Source organism: Leucoraja erinacea, chromosome 18 (genome assembly GCF_028641065.1).
Source record: "Leucoraja erinacea ecotype New England chromosome 18, Leri_hhj_1, whole genome shotgun sequence".
Classification (NCBI taxonomy): domain Eukaryota; kingdom Metazoa; phylum Chordata; class Chondrichthyes; order Rajiformes; family Rajidae; genus Leucoraja; species Leucoraja erinaceus.
In genome coordinates this window covers 22,381,368-22,401,551 of record NC_073394.1, presented here as the reverse complement: position 1 = coordinate 22,401,551, position 20,184 = coordinate 22,381,368, and the positions used below count along the sequence as shown (strand labels likewise).

Genomic DNA, 20,184 nt, shown 5'->3' with positions numbered 1-20,184 from the left:
GAATTGTGGGAAGGTCTAGGACCAGAGGCCATAGGCTCAGAACAAAAATAGCGTACCTTTATAAAGGAGATGAGGAGGAATTTATTTAGTCAAAGAGTGGTGAATCTGTGGAGTTCATTGCCACAGAGGCTGTGGAGGCCAAGTCAATGGATATTTTTACGGTGGAGATTGATTGATTCTTGATTAGTATGGGTACAATTTCACACAGAGAGTGGTGAATTTCACACAGAGAGTGGTAAATCTCTGGAACTCTCTGCCACAGAGGGTAGTTGAGGCCAGTTCATTGGCTATATTTAAGAGGGAGTTAGATGTGGCCCTTGTGGCTAAGGGAATCAGGGGGTATGGAGAGAAGGCAGGTACGGGATACTGAGTTGGATGATCAGCCATGATCATATTGAATGGCGGTGCAGGCTAGAAGGGCCGAAAGGCCTACTCCTGCACCTAATTTCTATGTTTCTATGTTTCTATGTTTACAAGGGGTTATGGGGTGAAGGCAGGAGAATAGGGTAGAGAGGGAAAGATAGATCAGCCACGTTGAATTGCAGAAAATATTTGATGGGCCAAATGGTCTAATTCTACTCCTATAACATACAAGCTAGTGTGAATGACTGTTCGATGGACGGTATGGACTCGATGGGCCGAAGAGCCTGTTTCCATGCTGTATCTCTGAACTAATTATATTTTTCGAGGTCAGCAAACCTCATTTTCTCCGAGAAAGGATTGGCTTCCTGGAGTTCTTTTGCCAGCCTCCTGCATCAGTATTTCTGGTCTCAGTCTTCTTAAAGAAGAACAGGTCAAGAGTAGTGCTCAACTTACAGAAGAGTGAGCTCTATTGAATTTGAGCCCAAACACATTGGAGTAGAAGTTGGATTTTGCTGCAGCCATTTGACAAAGGATAAACAAAAGCAATATTGTCCACAGTTGGGGAACAACCACTCAATACAAAGGCAACTGAAAGACTTCCAACTTAATTATTTTTAAATATCTCAGTACTCTTTCCAGAGAGAATTAGATTCATCATCCCAATCGAAAATATGGTCTGTCCATTCCCTCCACAAATGGGGTGGAGGTGAATTGGACAGTACCCTAGTGTATTGAAGGATCATTCAGAAGCTTGATACCAGAGGGGAATAAGTTGTTCCAGTCAGGTGGTGTGCTCTTCCAAGCCTCTGTTCCGTGACTTGTACCACAATATCCTATTGGATAGTGTGTCTCCTGAAACCTTGTTGGTGGATTTTGTGTAACCAATGCAACTCGATTACATTTTAAATGACTACAAAAGAGGGAACACCTGGTGACAATCCAAAGGTAGATTATTATTCTCTCTTCAAACTCAGTACATGACAATCAACAGGAATATTGCTGGACCTACCTGATGTACCCCCTATGTCCATGGCTTTCAGATTCCTTGCCTTAATTATGTTCACAGTGATAGTGTTGGTAGTAGGGTTGTAACACAATGACAAGAGAAGTTCTCCTCGACTTCCCTGTAATATAAATAGAAGAGGCAAATTATTCACATTTAGACTCAGGCTTCAAAATAATTGTGACAAAAGCTATAAGAAAGTGATTAGAAATGCTTATCCGGGCCATAGCAAATTGGACTTTATTGGTGGCCATTGGACTATCTTTAATCGGACTTTACTGGACTTTATCTTGCATTAAACGTTATTCTCTTTATCATACATCTGTACACTGTGGCTACCTCAATTGTAATCATGTATAGTCGTTCCACTGACTGGGTAACACGCAACAAAAGCTTTCCACTGCACCTTGGTACACGTGACAATAAACTAAAATATTAGTGTAAAAGATAATGCATCCCTGCAGAATCAGGGAGAGTTTCTTCCCATCTGTTATCAGCCAACTGAACCATCCTATCACCAACTAAAGAGCGGTCCTGAGCTACTATCTACCTCATTGTGCCTTTTTTTTGTAAAGTAGCATCTGCAGTTCCTTGTTTCTAAATAATCATCTTGTTTTGGTTTTAGCACTCTTAGAATTGATAAAACATTTGCAATTCATCAAGGATTCAATAAAATAATGATTGATTATTGTTTATCAGTCATCAATTAGAGGAACCCCAGTTTTCTCCAGGATATGTTACTTTTGTTAATTCTCCTCCCTCTTTGAATCTAACTCTGTTCCCAGCCTAAACCTACATGCTGACGTTAATTGGGGTGTGTTCAGACACAAAGTTCAAATAATGCATAGTCTGTTGGATTGTCTTCTTCAAATGAGATTGGACATGTTGCCAAAGGTGTGGTCAGTAATGCAAAACTCAAGTAAAATAATGTTTGATTATGTTATGAAAGGAGGGAACTTAATTAGTTTTCTGTGTACAGGTGCTGGGATTAATGCACATCTCAGCTATTGCAAAGGTAAATAGAGATTTGAGAAGCAGACATGGATCATGACATCTTTCAGCTAAAAATAATTGCACATTATCTCCATTCTGCACTTTGAAACTTGAACAGAATTCTTACTGTTGACAACTTTGTATTCAGTTCATGACAGGTGCTGAGCATCAATGTGAAGACAAGTTCAGTGAAGGCCCACGGAAAATATTTTTCTTGGCAATTCAAAGAGCAGTTAAATTTCACAGCCCATACATTTTTCTTTCCTAAACCCAAAACCTTGACAGAATGTTATTAATCATGCAGTAAGATGAAGATCTTTTATGCTTCCTGCCTAACCCAGTCAAGAATCTGCGTATTAATAATGTGTGCAGGTCGTGAGAAATGTAATGGGAAATACTTGTCACTTTGACAGTGTTTTCGAAGGCAATTAATGATGAACGGGTGTGACTTTTCATGTTAAATAATGCAAATTCTACAAAAAACTGTCCATTTGCTATATCAGACAAGGTCAAATGTAATTTAAATATGTAACTTCTTAATTAGCTAACTTTTCGATTCATATTTTTAATTGAACGGTGAAAGCGCTTAAAGTCAAAAGCATGGATAAAAAATTGTTAAAAAATATAAGGCATTCACAATGTTGCAATCAATAGATTATTGTGACACAAAGGTCCTCTAACTTGTCTTTGCTTTACTTACAAGCACAAACCAAACAGCATTGATAAAGAGAATAAGGTTCAGTGCAAGATAAAGTCCAGTAAAGTCCGATTAAAGATAGTCTGAAGGTCTGCAACGAGGTGGATGTGAGGTCAGGACAACTTTCTAGTTGATGATAGATGGTTCAGTTGCCTGGGAAGGAACTATCCCTGAATCTGAAGGTGTGCATTTTCAAACGTTTGTATCTCTTGCCTGATGGGAGAGGGGAGAAGAGGGAATGACCGGGGTGAAAATCGACCTTGATTATGCTGGTGGTCTTGCTGAGTATAGATGGACTCAATGGAAGGAAGGTTGGTTTATGTGATGGTCTGGGCTGCATCCACAACTCTCTGCAATGATTTATATAAATTACGTAATATCAGAGCAAGATGCCCAAGAGGACTGGAAGGGAGACCTACAATCGCTGTGGAAGATTTCATGCGACAGAAGAGATTCCCAATAAAACCTCCAGAGCTTAGGAATCGCTGCAACACCAACAGAGTCTGTTGAATCTATACAATCACGGGAGCAAACCCTGTACAAATATAAAGATAAAAGATAACTCTAAGCCCAGATAAAAGGTTAAACATATAAATGTATAAATATTATTATACCAGTTTCATTCTTTTGGGAAGCAGTGTAGGATATGTGAATAGGAGTCTTGATTGTGTACGATGCATTTGGAAATGTGCGTGTGAGTGAAAATATGCTTGCTCCGAGAAGAAACTCAAATAAACCAGACGCAAATGTTCCAGATCGCCACTCCTCAGGTTATTGCTCTACACAGGGCATCATCACAGACCAAGAACTCTCAGCAGCACCTTCATTACAACCGCCCTCCAGTCACGTAAGCACTGCACGGCAATGGCCAGCAAAGAGGAACATCGAGTGCTACTTACACTTCCATCACTGCATGGCTTTAGTTCTTTCCAGAACGTCTGTGTCTGTGTCAAATCCACCTTGTTCAGCGGTAACGAAACCTCTCCGATCGGATCGTTCCGACTGAAACGATCGTAGTCGAGGACTTGGAGGTAGAGCACTCGCTGCACCACTTTCTCATAGGGGAAGCCTGAGGGTGAGAAACGTACCACCAGAGTGAGATACAGCAACACAATTCACGGCTGCCGTCGACATTTCACAAATACAGACAACCTCTGACTTGTGCAATGAACGACTATGAAACCCGCAGTAACGTATACACTTCTGTATTCAGTACCTAGTGTAATCAACGCAGTTTGTAACTTCCACAACATGGTACGAACACTCAAGATTACATCGGAAACAAGCCAGCAACGGTGGCGTTGCTTACCCAGTGTGCCGCATGCTGCCGAAAGTACCTCAGACTGACACAGTTTATACTCTCGGTGAAAAGCTTTTGTTGCATGCTAACCAGTCAGTGGAAAAACTATAGATAATTCCTATCAAACCACCCACAGTGTACAGATACATAAGGGAATAACATTTAGGGCAAGATAAAGTTCAGTAAAGTCTGATTTAAAGATAGTCTGAGGGTCCCCAATGAGATCGATAGTAGCTCAGGACCGCTCTCTAGTTGGTAATAGGATGGTTCAGTTGCCTGACAACAACTGGGAAGAAACTGTCACTGAATCTCGAGGTGTGTGTTTTCACACTTTGGAAGCATTTTGTAACAACTGCTTTTATAAATAGATTTCGGACATATCCTTCCTGTTGCTGGAAAAAGTATTTGTAACTGTGAAATAGTTATGGAGATGCAAGGAAATGCAGAGATTGCAATCTTGGATAGAACACAATGTGTTGGGAGTAATTCAAAGGGTCAGACAGCATCTCTGGAGGACAGTCATTGGTTACAGACCAAAGATAGACACAAAAAGCTAGATTAACTCAGCGGGACAGGCAGCCTCTCTTGAGAGAAGGAATGGGTAATGTATCAGGTCGAAGAAGGGTCTCAACCCGAAACGTTACCTATTCCTTCTCTCCAGAGATGCTGCCTGTCCCGCTGAGTTACTCCAGCTTTTTGTGTCTATCTTCGGTTTAAACCAACATCTGCAGTCCCTTCCTATATGTTACAGTCAGACCCTTGTTCTCAGGGTGGAAATGTCCAACACCAAAGGGCAGAGCTTAAGGTGAGAGGAGAAAAGTTTAATGGGGATGTGCGGGGCAAGTTTTTTTTATATAGAAGGTGGCGCGATTGCCTGGGATGGTGGTGGAGGCAGATACGATAGTGACGTTTTAGAAGCTTTTAGATGGACACATGGATGGAGGGATTTGGATCACGGAGCAGATGAGATCAGGTCAGCTAGGCGTCATGTTTGGCACAAACCTTGTGGGCCAAGGGGACCATTCCTGTGCTGTCCTGTTCTATGTTCTAGATAGGCAATGCTTCGGGTTGGGTCTCTTCTTCAGTCTGAAACATCACCTATTCACGTCTTCTTGAGATGCTGTGTGAAATGACCTGCTGAGTTACTCTTGGATTTTGAGAAATAATAACGTTTGCCAAAGAACTTTGTTGATTTTCTACATGCACTTTTGTTAATATTTCATCTCTATAGATGGCCGTCTGGAAAAAATGGGCAATGGTTTCAGATGTTCGCCACAGGAAACGGGTCGCCCTGTATTTTCAGCCTACAGGCATTTTGCTAAGGTTACTAAATGAAGGATAATGTAAAAGTGCATTACAAGAGCACTGCCTGGCTTTTGGAGAGGGATAGCTGAGTTCGGAATGAGAAAAGGTCACAACAAACCATTAAGAAGGTTGGAGATGCATGGCCACGTGAAATGGCAATGTCAAGGGGGCGATCACATGCGTGGGCTTTGGTGTTTATATATGGAGAGCGGGATTGAGGGAAGATAGATGGACAGTGAACAGGAGGAATGAGGAGTCGAAGAGGTGATTGAAGATCTGATGCTAGGAAGTCACCACGCAGAAGTTGAAGAAGGTCGGGCAACTTGGTGAGAACTTGGTCAGAACAGAATAAAATGGCAGAGGAATTGGAGGCAGACTGATTGAGTGATGATAGCATGGATGGGGATAGTGGAGGGAGCTGCAGCTGAGAAGAAAGAATTCTTCAGGAATAAGGAACCATCTCTCATTAACCGAGATTCTGTCTAAGTGTGATGTCAATGCAATCATTCAAAAATAAACTCTTGGATTGAAAGTGTAGGCTATGGACTAAGTATTGGTAAATGGGATATATATAGATAGGTACTTGCTGGCAGTCATAGACATAATGGACCAAAAGGCCCATTGTAGAGCATTTGGCATTTTGTTCAAGGTTCCAGTATCTGCAGTCTCTTGTGTGAACATACTGAACATTGAGCTGGAAGAGTGGCTGGTTCTTGCTTAATCAGTAGTTACATGTTCTAGAAAGGAAAAAGATGAATAAATGTGTGTTGGAGATGGTATGGTGTGGATGTGGTCAATTAATGCTCGTTTTTTTAGGAATTGGCTGCTCCTCATCATTACTTCAGTGAAGGGTTCTGGAGGAACTCAGTAGGTCATACAGAATCAATGGAGGGAATCGACAGATGATGTTTCAGATGATGTTACATCAGAAAAGATAAATGCCTGGGAAATAATCTGCATGCATTAGAGGCATGAGTGGGCAAGCTAGGGGGTGCACTGTGATTCAGCAGTAAAGTTGCTGCCTTACAGCGCCAGAGTTCAGGGTTCGATCCTGACTACGTGTGCTGTCTGTGTGGAGTTTGTAAGTTCTCACTGTGACCGTGTGGGTGTTCCCCAGTGCTCCGGTTTCCTCCCATATTCCAAAGACGTACAGGTTTACAGGTTAATTAGCTTCGGTAAAAATTGTAAATTGTCCCTAGTGTGTAGGATAGTGATAGTGTACGGGGTGATTGCTGGGTTTCCAGACTCAGTGGGCCAAAGGGCCTGTTGCCGCGCTGTATCTCAAAACTAAACTTAAATTAAGAGTGCCATTTTTTATATTTTGCAATTGCTGAGGCACAATATTACAAAGTACTATTTCTGTTGATCAGAGCTTGAGAACCTGGTGCAGCTAAATCCCAGTGCAGTGGTCATGTTTTGCCATTGGATGTCACTGCTGCGTTAGATTTGGAAGTCTTCTGGAGATGAAATAACAGCTGGAAGTTTCTCAAAACTACACTGAGCTTTGAAAGTGGAAATCCAGTTCCTGAGCCCCCTGTCTAACTCAGTTGCATATTATCCAACCCGCTGCTAGATTTACTGCCATCTTAAAAAGCCTACATTCCCACAAGTTCCTGATTCATATTGACCCATAAAAGACAATGGCATAATTCAACAGCCAACAATATTCAATTCAAAATGTAATTATTTACTTTTTGTCACAAATTAATCGAATCAAAGATGCCAACAGCATGAAAGCAGGTCATTCGGCCCACATTCCACATGGACCACTTGTTGATCTTCTGTACTAATCCTATCTCCAGCACTTGTCCATGGCTTTCTATGTTCAAGTGTTCCTTTAAACACTTCTTAAATACTGTCAGTGACCCAGTTTCAACCACTCTCTCGTTCAGTGCGTTCCAGCCACATTCTTCACCTCTGGGTGAAGAAGGTTCTCCCCACACTCCCTCTCAATCTGAATCAATGCTCTGTCCTGGGTCCACCACATAGATCTAATCATGAAGAGAGCACACCATTGTCTCTACTTTCCCAGAAGTTTAAAGAGATTCAGTGTCACTGAATACTCTAACAAACTTACAAATGCTCTGACAAAAGTATTCTGACCAATTGTACCATGGCTTGGAACGGCAATTCCAATGCACAAGAATACAAGAGGTTGCAGAGCGTGGTGGACTTGGCCTGGTATATCACAGGTACAGCTCCCCCCACATCAAAAATCTACATGAGGCACTGTCAGAAGAAGACAGCATCTATTATTAAGGATCCCCTCCAACCATGTAAGGCTATTTTTTCCACTGCTACCATTGAGCAGGAGGTATAAAAGCCTGAATACCACACCATCAGGTTTAAGAACAATTACATTCCTACCACAATTAAATTCTTGAACCAACTTGCACAGCCCTGATTCTTCTCTTGGCAACGCAATACTATGGACCACCTTTTGCACAACAATGGATTTGTTTTCTAATTGAGTACGTTAGCATCAATACCTTGTTTTTTAGATGATCTTTCCCTCTGTCTTGTACAATTTATGTATAAATTAAGGTTTTGCGTTTCAACCGAGTCTATGTACCTAGGATGTTGCTGCAAACAAGATTTTCATTAATCTTTATCGTGTATATGACAATAAATCTGACTTGACTTTCATCATTTTCTCCTAAGACCCAAAAACTGTTTTTGTTTTAGCTAATACGAGGAAAGGTACACTGCACTCCACTCTATCTATACCCTCAATCATGTTCCACTGTTCCACAGTAAACAAACCAAGTCTCTCCCATCTCTCCTCATAACTGAACTACTCCATCCCAGCCAATTGCCCAGTGAATATCATCCTGTGTCCAATGAGTATTGAAGCATCACTGTTAAAAATCACAATTTTCAAGCTTCTTAGCATTCAGCTGAGCTTAAATTCAATTACCTCATGTTATTTTCCAACAAAAATAGGACCAGTTATTTCATTACTTTCTCCAAAATGTGATTCACAAATAACCGAGTTGTGCTGTCTTCCTGTGCCTGTATCCTCTCTTAAAGGAATAATCCTCAGATGATTTAGTGGCTGGCGCAACACGTTTACTCCACTTGGATCTCTCACTGCAACCATATAACCTTCTAACTTGCCTTGTATAGTTTTACAATTCCACTTAAAACCTTGGGAAATGTTAAAACATATGGCAGGACAAACACTACAATAACTACATGGCGAGGATTTCACACCACGTTGTTTACATGAGATATAATTTTGCTGAGATGTGCAAATGCAAATATAAATCTCACAGTGTCAAATCACTAGAAACTCCATAAATCTTCCTGCATATTGATTATAAATCCATATCGTGCACTTGAGCCCTCTGGTCATGTTGTACATCCTTATTTGCTCATAGGTAATGGTTTGGGTAAGATTAACTGACTTGATGTACAACTCACGCTCATCTCACATTGGGAACTAGGTCCAGATGCATTGGACCAAGTTAAACGTTAAGTAATTCCATGGTCCGCCCAGGTCTTTATCATTCCGCCTCATAAATGGTTATAAACAAACAACAATGAATGATTTGAAGATAGACACAAAGTGCTGGAGTAACTCAGCGAGTCCGGCAGCTGACATTTTCTCTGGAGAAAAAGGATTGGTGACGTTTCTGAAAAACGGTCCCGCCCCTAAATACCACCCATCCTTTTTCTCCAGAGATGCTGCCTGACCAGCTGAGTTACTCCAGCATTTTGCGTCTGGAGTCAAAAACTTCAAATTCCTGGGCGTGCATATTTCCGAAGATCGTTCCTGGACCCAGCACACTGATGCAATTATAGATGCAATTATAAGGAAAGCACATCAGTGCCTCTACTCCCTTGGACGGTTACGGAGATTCGGTATGTCAAAGAGGATTCTCTTGAACTTCTACAGGTGCACAGTAGAGAGCATATTGACTGGTTGTATCATTGTCTGGTTCGACAACTTGAACGACCGGGAGCAGAAAAGACTGCAAAAAGTTGTGAACACTGCCCAGTCCATTACCGGCCCCGACCTCCCCACCATCGAAGGGATTTATCGGAGTCGCTGCCTCAAAAAGGCAGCCAACATCATCAGAGACCCACACCATCCTGGCCTCACACTCATTTCACCACTGCCATCGGGAAGAAGCTACAGGAGCCTGAAAACTGTAATGTCCAGGTTCAGGAACAGCTTCTTCCCTACAGCCATCGGGCAATTAAACACTACAACCTCATATAGGCGCTGAACTACAATAGACTATTATTATTATTGTTGCACTGTTTTGTTTGCTTTTTGAATGTATGTAAGTATATATATATATATATATATATATATATGGGTATGTTGACAGTAAGTGTATATATACACACACTCAGCTTTTCTTTTTTCTCTCTCGTTTGTCATATCATACTATGTTTGCATGTGCTGTTGTGTTGCAGCAAGTAAACGGCCTGTCCCACGAGCATGCGACTCCATGCGGCAAGCGCGACCTAACGTGGTCGCTTGAGCTGTACCCACTTCGATCGCCGGAGCCGTATGGAGTTGTGCGGAGTTGGTCCTGACATCGCCGCGGAGCATCGAAAAACTGACCGTGTTCAAAAATTCCGTGCGGCAATGGCCTGCCAGCCCGCAGCCACCTCGACGGTCGTGCTCAGCGTCTTGACGGCGTACGCAGCGTCTTGATGCCGTACGTCACGCGCGAACTTCCCACGGACTTCGCTCGAACTTCACGTCACTCACTCGACCTCTGCGCGGCCCCCGCTTCCAGTTTGGTCGCGCTCACCGCATGCAGGCGCATGCTGGTGGGACCGGCCCTGTACGGGGATCATTCGACCTCCGCGCGGCCTCCGCTTCCGGTTTGGTCGCGCTTGCCGCATGCAGGTCGCATGCTCGTGGGCCAGGCCCTTTAGTGTTTCAATGATCTATCTTGGACCTATGACACTAAAACACTCTTGACTCTTGTCTATCTTCGGTATATACCAGCATCTGCAGTTCCTTTCAACAAAACAATGAATGGAGACATAACAGCAACACATATCCAGCAGTTAATCTCACCTTCAAAAAGAAATGTCTCGTTCCAATGTGGATTTAAATTCTTTCTTTTCACTTTTGTTTCCAATTTGTGTTTTTTGTCAGGGAGCAGGTAGATTTTAACAAACGGGTCGCTGGTACCACTGAAGTCCTTTGCTGGCAGCTCCACAGCTTTCAGTATTTTCACGGTGAAGGTAGATTCTTGGAAATTGTAGCCAACACTGAACTGAATCCGACCAAGGTTCTCACGTGAACTTCCCTCGTGGTCATCTTCAGAACAAGGCGACAACTAGAAAAGAGAAAACACAAATGGTCCTCAAAACTAAATTTCCTTTTTCATTTATAGAATCATGTCAGGTTTTATATTCCTGGTATGGTCTTGAAAGGTATTCATGTGAATCTGAATAAGATACTGAGAGTATATATTTAAATATAATCATAGAATCATACAGCATGGAAGCAGGCCCTTCAGCCCAAGTTGCCCATGCCAACCAAGATGCCCCATCTACACTAGTCCCACCTGCATACATTTTGCCCATATCGCTCTAAACTTTTCCTATCCATGTACCTGTTCAAATGTCTTTTAAATGTTAGGATCGAACCCGGGTCTCTGGCACTGCAAGACAGCAACTCTACCGCTGCGCCACAGTGCCACCCCAGTGACTTTCTTAATCATTTTAGAGGGCAGTTAAGCGTCTATCTCATTAAAGTGCATCTAGTGTCGTACATGGATCAGATGAGGTGAGAAAGGCAGACTTTTTTCCCAACCCATCAATCAAGTTTGATACAAATCTAGTAGTTTCATGGACACTGTCTGGATTTATTTGAAGCCTTATCTCTGGATCCATCCTTTAGATTGCTGGGCATTGTACTCAAGGACTATCACTTTTGTCTGACCACGGTTTTGTTGAGATAAAAACACACAAAAACTACAGGAAAAAGTCTGAAGTAAATTTTGGCACATTCAATCTTGAGCTTATTGGATAAAAACATAGACGCCAATCTACAGTACAAAGATTCAATAGGAGAAGGGCCAACTTCAGTGGGATGAGTACAGATTTGGCTAAGGTAAACTTGAATCAAAACTTGAAAACAAAACTGTAATTGAACAAAAGGAGGCCTTGAAGGTGGAAATGTTTCAGCTAAAATCTATGTTCATTCTTATCAGCGAAAATATAGAGAAACTACCGCAGGCACTCTTAAAGACCAAATGATGACAGAGTAAAACAGAGCATTTAGGACAAATATCATGTTGGTAACACACGTGAGAACCAGACCACACTCTAATTTCACTCCTGCATTGAGGAAAAGGTACTGGAGTCTAAAACCGTGACCTTCAGGTTAAAGAAAAAGCTTCTTCCCAACAACCATCGGTTTCCTGAACATTACAAATACTAACTAAACATTGAACAGCCTTGGCAGTCTCGTCTGAAGAAGGGTTTCGGCCCGAAACTTTGCCTATTTCCTTCGCTCCATAGATGCTGCCGCACCCGCTGAGTTTCTCCAGCAATTTTGTCTACCTTCGATTTTCCAGCATCTGCAGTTCCTTCTTGAACATTGAACTGCCTTGGTTGCACTAAGGACTCTGGGCTGTTCGCAATAATATTGTTTTTTTTTAATTTATTCAATTATTTTGCTTATTATGTTATCTATGAATACTGTGTTCACAAACCTATTATACTGCCGCAAGTAAGAATTTAATTGTTCCATTATCGGTGTACATAACAATTAAACACTCTTGACGTGATTATATGTTGATTATACTTCTCAAGTTCACCTGTCCAGAAGTTTTATACACTTGGAAGCAGCTACTGCCTCTGGATTTAAACCTGAGGGCGGACCCTCCTATAGAGGAAAACTAGATGGGAGAAAGAGCGGCATCGTGGCGCAGCAGTAGAATTACGGCCATACAGCTCCAGAGACCCGGAATCGATCCTGACCATGGGTGCTCTCTGTGCAGAGTTTGTACACTCTCCCTGTGACCCCATGGGTTTTCTTTGGGTGTTTTGGTTTCCTTCTGCACTTCAAAGACGTACAGGTTTGTAGGTTAATTGGCTTCGGTAAAAATTGTAAATTGTCCTGATAGTGTAGGACAGTGCTAGTGTACGTGGTGATGAATTTGGTGGGCCGAAGGACTTGTTTCCACACTGTATCTTTAAAGTCTAAAGTAAAGTCTAAATTAACTAATCAAACGCACAAATTACAAGATGCATATTAAGGCATGCTCTCGATCCTCCATATCATTTGAAAGCTTCCTCAATAAACCTGAAAGAGCTCTTGAGAATGTGGATAATTAATAGATAATTAGCGAGTAATCAGTTTCGAATTGAAATGATTTTATACTAAATCTTATCTTCCCATACAATACTCTGGATGTAACACATTTAAGTCTTCTGCTCTCCTGATGTGGTTACATTTCACATCAAAAATCTCCAGGGAAAGTTTTGGGTGAAAGATCCATGTAGATGAACTAAGGGGCGGCACAGGGTGGTAGAGTTGCTGCCTTACAACGCCAGAGACCCAGGTTTGATTCTGACTACAGGATCTTGAATGTAAAAATACAATTAATTCTGCAACATTTATTTCCAATGACATTTTCAAGATTACGATCATACTTCAACCTTGATCCAACAACTATCAATGCTGTCGTTTTATGCTTCAACACAAGCAGATTGCTCCTTTAGTTAGAATCCATAAATCACTGTGCCTGAAGACATGCAAAGGACACTTTTGAGTACCATGAATGTTCAACGTGACGTCGTCCGCCTCTGTACAAGGACTACAAATGGAAATGACAAGCGTTTCGTGATGGGCAAGTCAATAGTTCAAACATTTTTATCGCTGCAATATTCTACATTGTCCTCAAAACATACTTCAGCATGAAGAAAAAAATCACTGTTGCTCCGATGTCGGGAGAGTCCTCACAGCGGCTTGGGCCACCTGGAACAGCCACTTCCTTACCGGAGACCGCGGCTTCCAAAGCCGACAAGGCCGCGACGGTTGGAGCTCCACAACTGGTGATCTCATCGAGAGATCCCAGGCTCCCGATGTTAAAGAACAGCGCCGCCACCCGCAGCTGCCCGCTCCGCAGGCCCGCAGGTCCGCGATGTTATTCTCGGCGGAGGTCTCAGCTCACCGGAGCTCCAGCGCGGCGACCCAGGCAAGGCATCGCCCGCTCTGCTCCGCGGTAGCGCTCCAGCGCTGTGCCGCCACCGAAGCCGAAGGTGCTGGGCGGTCCAACAGGAAAACGCCGCTCCAAGCCCGCTGGTAGGCCACGAGGACGGGTCGATGGTGCAGCCCGGAAAAAAGCTGCCTCTCCGACCAGGTAGAGACCTAGAAAGTAGTTTCCCCCCCCCCCCCCCCCCCCCCCCCCCCCCCCCCCACATAAAAAAGTCTAGACCTCCTAAAAACAAAACACAAAACTCACTAAAAATTAAGGAAAAGAGTGAAAAAGACGGACAGCTGCTGGCTAGGCAGCCGTGCCCCAAGATGGCGCCCCCTCCAATGGCGCCCCCTCCACTCTGTACAGACGACACCCGTAGTCAGGATTGAACCTGGGTATCTGGTGCTGTAAGGCAACAACTCTACCGCTGCACCATCTTCTGTTAGGAAAATTATTACTAAAATCTCTAAATGACAGATAATCAAATCAACATATATTAAAAGCTGCTTAGCTTGGAAATCTTGAATTACAATTATTGCTTTTGCCTTTGACACCAGTTTCAATAACAATATACTACACACTCACTATTGTATTAACCCGATCATAACTTTCACTGCTTAATACATTGGAAGACTCTATATCAATTCAATTGGATCAAGCGGAACCCAATTCACCTCGAATGATTGAGGAAAAATGTGCACTTTAGGTAAACATTTTAAAAGCTGTCTAATCAGAGAAATCAATTCATTACACATTGTAGACTATTTTCCATCTTACAATTGTTCGATGTACGACCATGATCTGGAACCTTGGTTCATTATATGAAGAGCAGTGGAGCACTTAAGTAGAATTTCAAGTTTAAAAGCCATTGCAAGGAATTGATTTATAAATGGAACCCTATTAAATACGAGACATGGAGCAATATGCCCTCAGCTGTGACACACTTCCTACCAGGTTTGTAAAAATGAATTGTAACCAGAATGTTGCCTTCAGTAATTCTCATCTGATTTAATACATAGCGCTAGAATGACATTCAAAAATAAATGGAGCTCAGCCAACATTGTGCTGTCTCATAGAAAGTAGATGATGACAAGGAGCAAACTTGAGATTAAATCTTGTTCCTTCACTTCTTGCTGGGAACATATTCTTAGAAATAAGGGACTTAGAATGGAAATGTGGAGAAATTTCTTTAGCCAGAAGGTGGTGAATCTGTGGAATTCATTGCCACAGACAGCGTTGGAGGCCAAGTCACTGGGGTAATTTTTGATTATTAAAGGTGCCAATTGCTACGGGGGAAGCAAGGAGAATTGGGTTGAGAGGAAAAGATAAATCAGCCATGATTGAATGGCAGAGCAGACTCAATGGGCCAAATGGCCTGATCATCACCGATCCAACCATGGCATCTTTGCCCATTGAACAATGAACATAAACAATTCTTGAAAAGCTGGTTCATGATCCTGAATTGGTATTATATCAGAAGAGCTCAAACAATCAAGACCCCCTACTTAAAGACAAACACCAGGCCCTAACTATTTGCTACTGATACATGTGGTTTTAGAACATACTTTGCCACTTTGACACATATTATTTTTGCATAAAAATAAAATTAAAAGCTATTACTTTTCCACTTTTAACAGGAATGCTAAAATTTCAAATGTTTTCAATTGTGGTGATTGAATTGGAGTGATATATTTTTGAGGGAGACGGAAAGAGAGGTTTCCATCTGAAAAGGCACCACAATCAAGGTGTGACATAGTTTGTCATACATAGAGTCACACAACACGGAGAAAGGTCCTTCGGCCTAACTCATCCATGCCAAACAAGAGGCCTCATCTTGGTCGCATCTGATCACATTTGGGCCAAATCCCTCAAAGCTTTTCTTATCCATGTACATGTCCAAATGTTGTTATAGTAGACTTTAGACATACAGCATGGCCCACTGAGTTCATGCTGACCAGGATATGTTAGCGCTATCCTACACACTTTGGACAATTTACACTTTTTTACCAAAGCCAATTAACCTACAATCCTGTATGTCATTGTAGTGCGGGAGGAAACCGGAGCACCCGTAGAAAATCTATACGGTCACAGGGAGAACGTATTAACTCTATACAGACAGCACCCGTAGTCAGGATCAAACCGGGTCTCTGTTGCAGTAGGGCAGCAACTCTACCGCTGCACCATGGTACTTGCCTGAACTGCCTCTTCTGGCAGCTCATTACATATGCTGCCCACCACCCCTTGTGTGAAAACGCTGCCCCTCAGGTTCCTAATAAATCTTTTCCTTCACCTTAAACCTTTGGTTCTTGATTCTCCTAATCTGGGTAAAAGACTAAGTGCATTTGCCCTATCAATTCTCATGATTTTATACACTAATGGTATATTGATGGTGATTTTTCTTTGGCCAACATATTTATACCGCAGGCTCTATTGTGCAATGAAATTTAATTTCCCAGTAAATCAATATGATATCCTATTATATTGTGATCACTTCCCCAGAGTATATTTACAATAAGATTACTAATTAACCCTGTCTAATTATGATATGAAGTAGATATTTCCTTGTTAGTTTCTCAATGAGTGACTTTAGATAAGCCCAATTGTAAACTCTGTGATTATCTGTGATAAACGACACAGAAAGATGCCACAATGGTGTTTATGATCCACTCAAGTCTTCTCTTGCCTATTCCCAGTCTAAATCTATCAGTGCAATCTTCTATTCCCGTCTCCTTCAGCCTCTCAGTCCACATGTAATAATACTTTCTATTCTGATAATGTACTGGATATTTTAAGGTTTTACATTTGCAACATAGTTTTGAGACGGCATCAGTGGAGGCAATGGTTCATTTTTCAGACCAGCAGTTCAGATGGGTCCAGATCCAAATGTTGTCTGTTCATTCCCTCCACAGATGCAACCTGACCCCCTTAGTTTCTCCAAAACACTAATTTATTCTGCAGTTCCAGATATCTCCTTTGTATGTTTGTTCAGCTTCAGTTTAAATGTATTGAAATTAGAAGTGTCAATTATAGACGCAGATGTTAGGTTCCTAAGCAAAGCACAAAATGCTGGTTTAAATTGTAGCAGGTTCTACATTCTCATCATTCAATGGGTAATGGCTTTTCTTCCAAATTCCCAGAGTAAATAAATTGGGTTAAGACTTAGAGCAGAATATTATTTGTGAGATTATCAACTTTCCAACATTGATGAGAATGGATAAAAGTTTGATAAAAGTATCCTGGACTTTAATTCCATTCTCCCATTCCCACACTGACCTTTCTGTCTTGGGCCTCCTCCATCATCAGTGAGGCCAAACGCAAATTGGAGGAACAGCACCTCATATTTCGCTTGGACAGCTTCCATCCTATTGATTTCTCTAACTTCAAGTAACTCTTGCATCCCCTCTCTCTACGTCCCTCCCCCACCCAGGTCAATTTATCATCTTCAAAGTCGGATTGTTGAGTCTCATTGTCTGCAACTCGTTTTCACCCAGCCCACAACTAACAATGGCCTGTTTCCTCATCGTTACTTTTTATCATATCTTTCATTCATTTGTTCTATATCTCTCTATATCACAGTCTATATATCTCATTTCCCTTCCCCCTGACTTTCAGTCTGAAGGATACTCAGTAGACTACTGCTTGGAACTATTTTCCAGAAGCACAGCATTAGGTGTCCTGGCCAGTATTTATCCTTAACAAAAACATCACATTCCTGCTGCTGGAGTCTTACTCTGTGTAACATATTTGCTGCAGATCCAACAATCCAGCCTCAAATGCAAACGTGTGCAGAGGGGGATAGCTCAACATTTTCATCTTCAAAGTGAAATCATGAGAATTTGGCTCACGGGCAGTTTCTGTCCAAGTACAGAACTGTTGATGCCCCCCTTGATGTGCAATATTGTGGGTTTTCTCCAGGTGCACCAGTTTCCTCCCACTTCCCAAAGACGTGCGAGTTAGTAGGTTAATTGGTCTCTAAAATTAAAATTGCCTAGGGTGTACGGAGTGCATGCGAAAGCTGATTTATGTAGGGCAGGTGTGAATGGGTGATCCATGGTCGGCGTGGACTCGGTGGATCCAAACAACTCGCATTATTCTGCCCACTCTGTAAATTTGAACGTTAAGTTTGCAGAAAAAATATGTACTTGCTTTTGCAGATTAAACAAAAATGTGTAATAAATTTATAAAGCCCTTTGAATTTGGCATCAGAACAAACCACATTACTGTAATGATATTTTATTCCTGCTTGGTAATGCATCCGTTTATGTAACTCCTTGTCCTAACATGTTGCATAATTCACACCGCTCTGGGCAAGGGCAAACTGTTTCTGATTAGTCAACCTTGACCAATCCAATATAAAGTGACCTACTGAGAATTATACTGGGATCAATTTACTTGCTCTCACACAGAATATCAATGACTTTCTTAATATAGTGCTTGCTTTTTCAAACATACACAACAGCTTCATTCACAATCGAATGACTCCAAGTCCCCTTTTTTAATTTGAATGAATCAAAACACAGAACAGCTTCCGCATCAACACAGGGTTTAATTAGAAATTATGTAATTAACCGCACATGCCGCGAGAATATATTCTGCTCAGTGATGAGAAATCTAAATGCGATTGCTGCTGATATCAACTCCATTCATCTCGCTCAGCTGTACAAGGTAATGTACATTTCTCAGTCAAAGGGAAATAGCAGCCGATTTATCAGGCAACATTTTTAATGCCATCAAATTCAAGCAAGTTAGAATGAGGACGCAAGGAACTGCAGATCTCGGACCTTGAGCAAAGCACAAAGTGCTGGAGGAACTCAAAAGATCAGGCAGCATCTGTGGGAGGAATGGACAATGTTTCGGATTGGAACCTCTTTACGGACCACTGTTGTTGTGGATGGAGCCCTCACCGTATCCTCTCAGTTTCCTGCAGTTCTGCTCTCACTCCCCTTCAACCCCGGCCCAAAGCTTTACCTGTCCATTCCCTCCAAGGATGCTTGCTTTTTCAACCCGCTGAGTTCCTCCAGCATCTTGTATTATGGTCACCGTATTCCTTGTATTTCAACAACACTTCCAAAGTATTGCTCTTTCTCTTAGGTAGACAAAATGCTGGAGGAACTCAGCGGGTGAGGCAACATCTATGCAGCAAAGGAAATAGGCAATGTTTCAGGTCGAGGCCCGTCTTCAGACTGATGTGAGGGTGGGGGCGGGAAGAAGAAAGGAAGAGGTGGAGACAATGGGCTGAGGGAGAGCTGAGAAGGGGAGGAGAAAGCAGGGACTACCTGAAATTAGAGGTCAATGTTCATATCGCTGGGGTGCAAACTGCCCAAGCGAAATATGAGGTGCTGCTCCTCCAATTTACGGTGGTCCTCACTCTGGCCATGGAGGAGGCCCAGGACAGAAATGCTGGATTCGGAATGGGAGGGGGAGATGAAGTGCTGAGCCACCAGGAGATCAGTTGGTTATTACGAATCAAGCGGAGGTGTTGGGCTAAGCGATCGCCAATGATCGCTCACAGATGTAGAGCAGCTGACACCAAGAGCAGCGGATGTAATAGATGAGGTTGGAAGAGGTGCAAGTGAACCTCTGCCGCACCTGGAAAGACTGCTTGGGTCCTTGAATGGAGTCAAGGGGGGAGGTAAAGTGACAAGTGTAACATTTCCTGCGGTTGCAAGGGAAAGTGCCAGGAGAGGGGGTGGTTTGGGTGGTAAGGGATGAATTGACCAGGGAGTTACGGAGGGAGCGGTCTCTGCAGAAAGCAGACAGGGGAGAAGATGGGAAGATGTGGCCAGTGGTTGGATCCCGTTGGAGGTGGCAAAAATGTCGGAGGATTATTTGTTGTATGTGACGGCTGGTGGGGTGGAAGGTGAGGACAAGGGGGGCTCTTCCCTTCTTATGTGTGGGGGGATGGAGAGTGAGAGCAGAGTAATGGGGTATAGAAGAGACCCTGGTGAGAGCCTCATCTACAGTAGGGGAGGGGAACCTCTGTTCCCTGAAGAATGAGGACATCTCCAATGCCCTGGCATGGAACTCCTCATCCTGGGAGCACATGTGACGTAGACGGAGGAATTGTGAGTAGGGGATGGAGTCCTTACAGGATGCAGGGTGGGAAGAAGTGTAGTCCAGATAGCCATGGGAGTCAGTGGGTTTATAGTGGATGTCGGTCAGTAGTCTATCACCTGCGATGGAGATAGTGAGGTCTAGAAATGGTAGGGAAATGTCAGAAATGGTCCAGGTGTATTTGAGTGCCGGATGGAAGTTAATGGTGAAATGGATGAAGTCAGTGAATTGTGTATGGGTGCAGGAGGTAGCACCAATGCAGTCGTCGATGTAGCGGAGGTAGAGTTTG

At 42.6% G+C, this 20,184-nt stretch overlaps 1 protein-coding gene across 3 annotated transcripts in view; it reads right to left on the bottom strand.

Moving 5' to 3' along the window:
• Nucleotides 1-20,184, bottom strand: part of syt7a (synaptotagmin VIIa) — a 383,396-nt gene that overhangs the window by 11,524 nt on the left and 351,688 nt on the right. For all 3 annotated transcript variants that reach the window (XM_055649546.1, XM_055649547.1, XM_055649548.1), the window contains 3 exons: nucleotides 10,703-10,967; nucleotides 3,956-4,125; nucleotides 1,373-1,487 (listed from right to left, as the gene is read on the bottom strand). In XM_055649546.1, coding sequence (XP_055505521.1) covers nucleotides 1,373-1,487; nucleotides 3,956-4,125; nucleotides 10,703-10,967 — 550 coding nt within the window. The remainder of the gene's footprint in view (nucleotides 1-1,372; nucleotides 1,488-3,955; nucleotides 4,126-10,702; nucleotides 10,968-20,184) is intronic.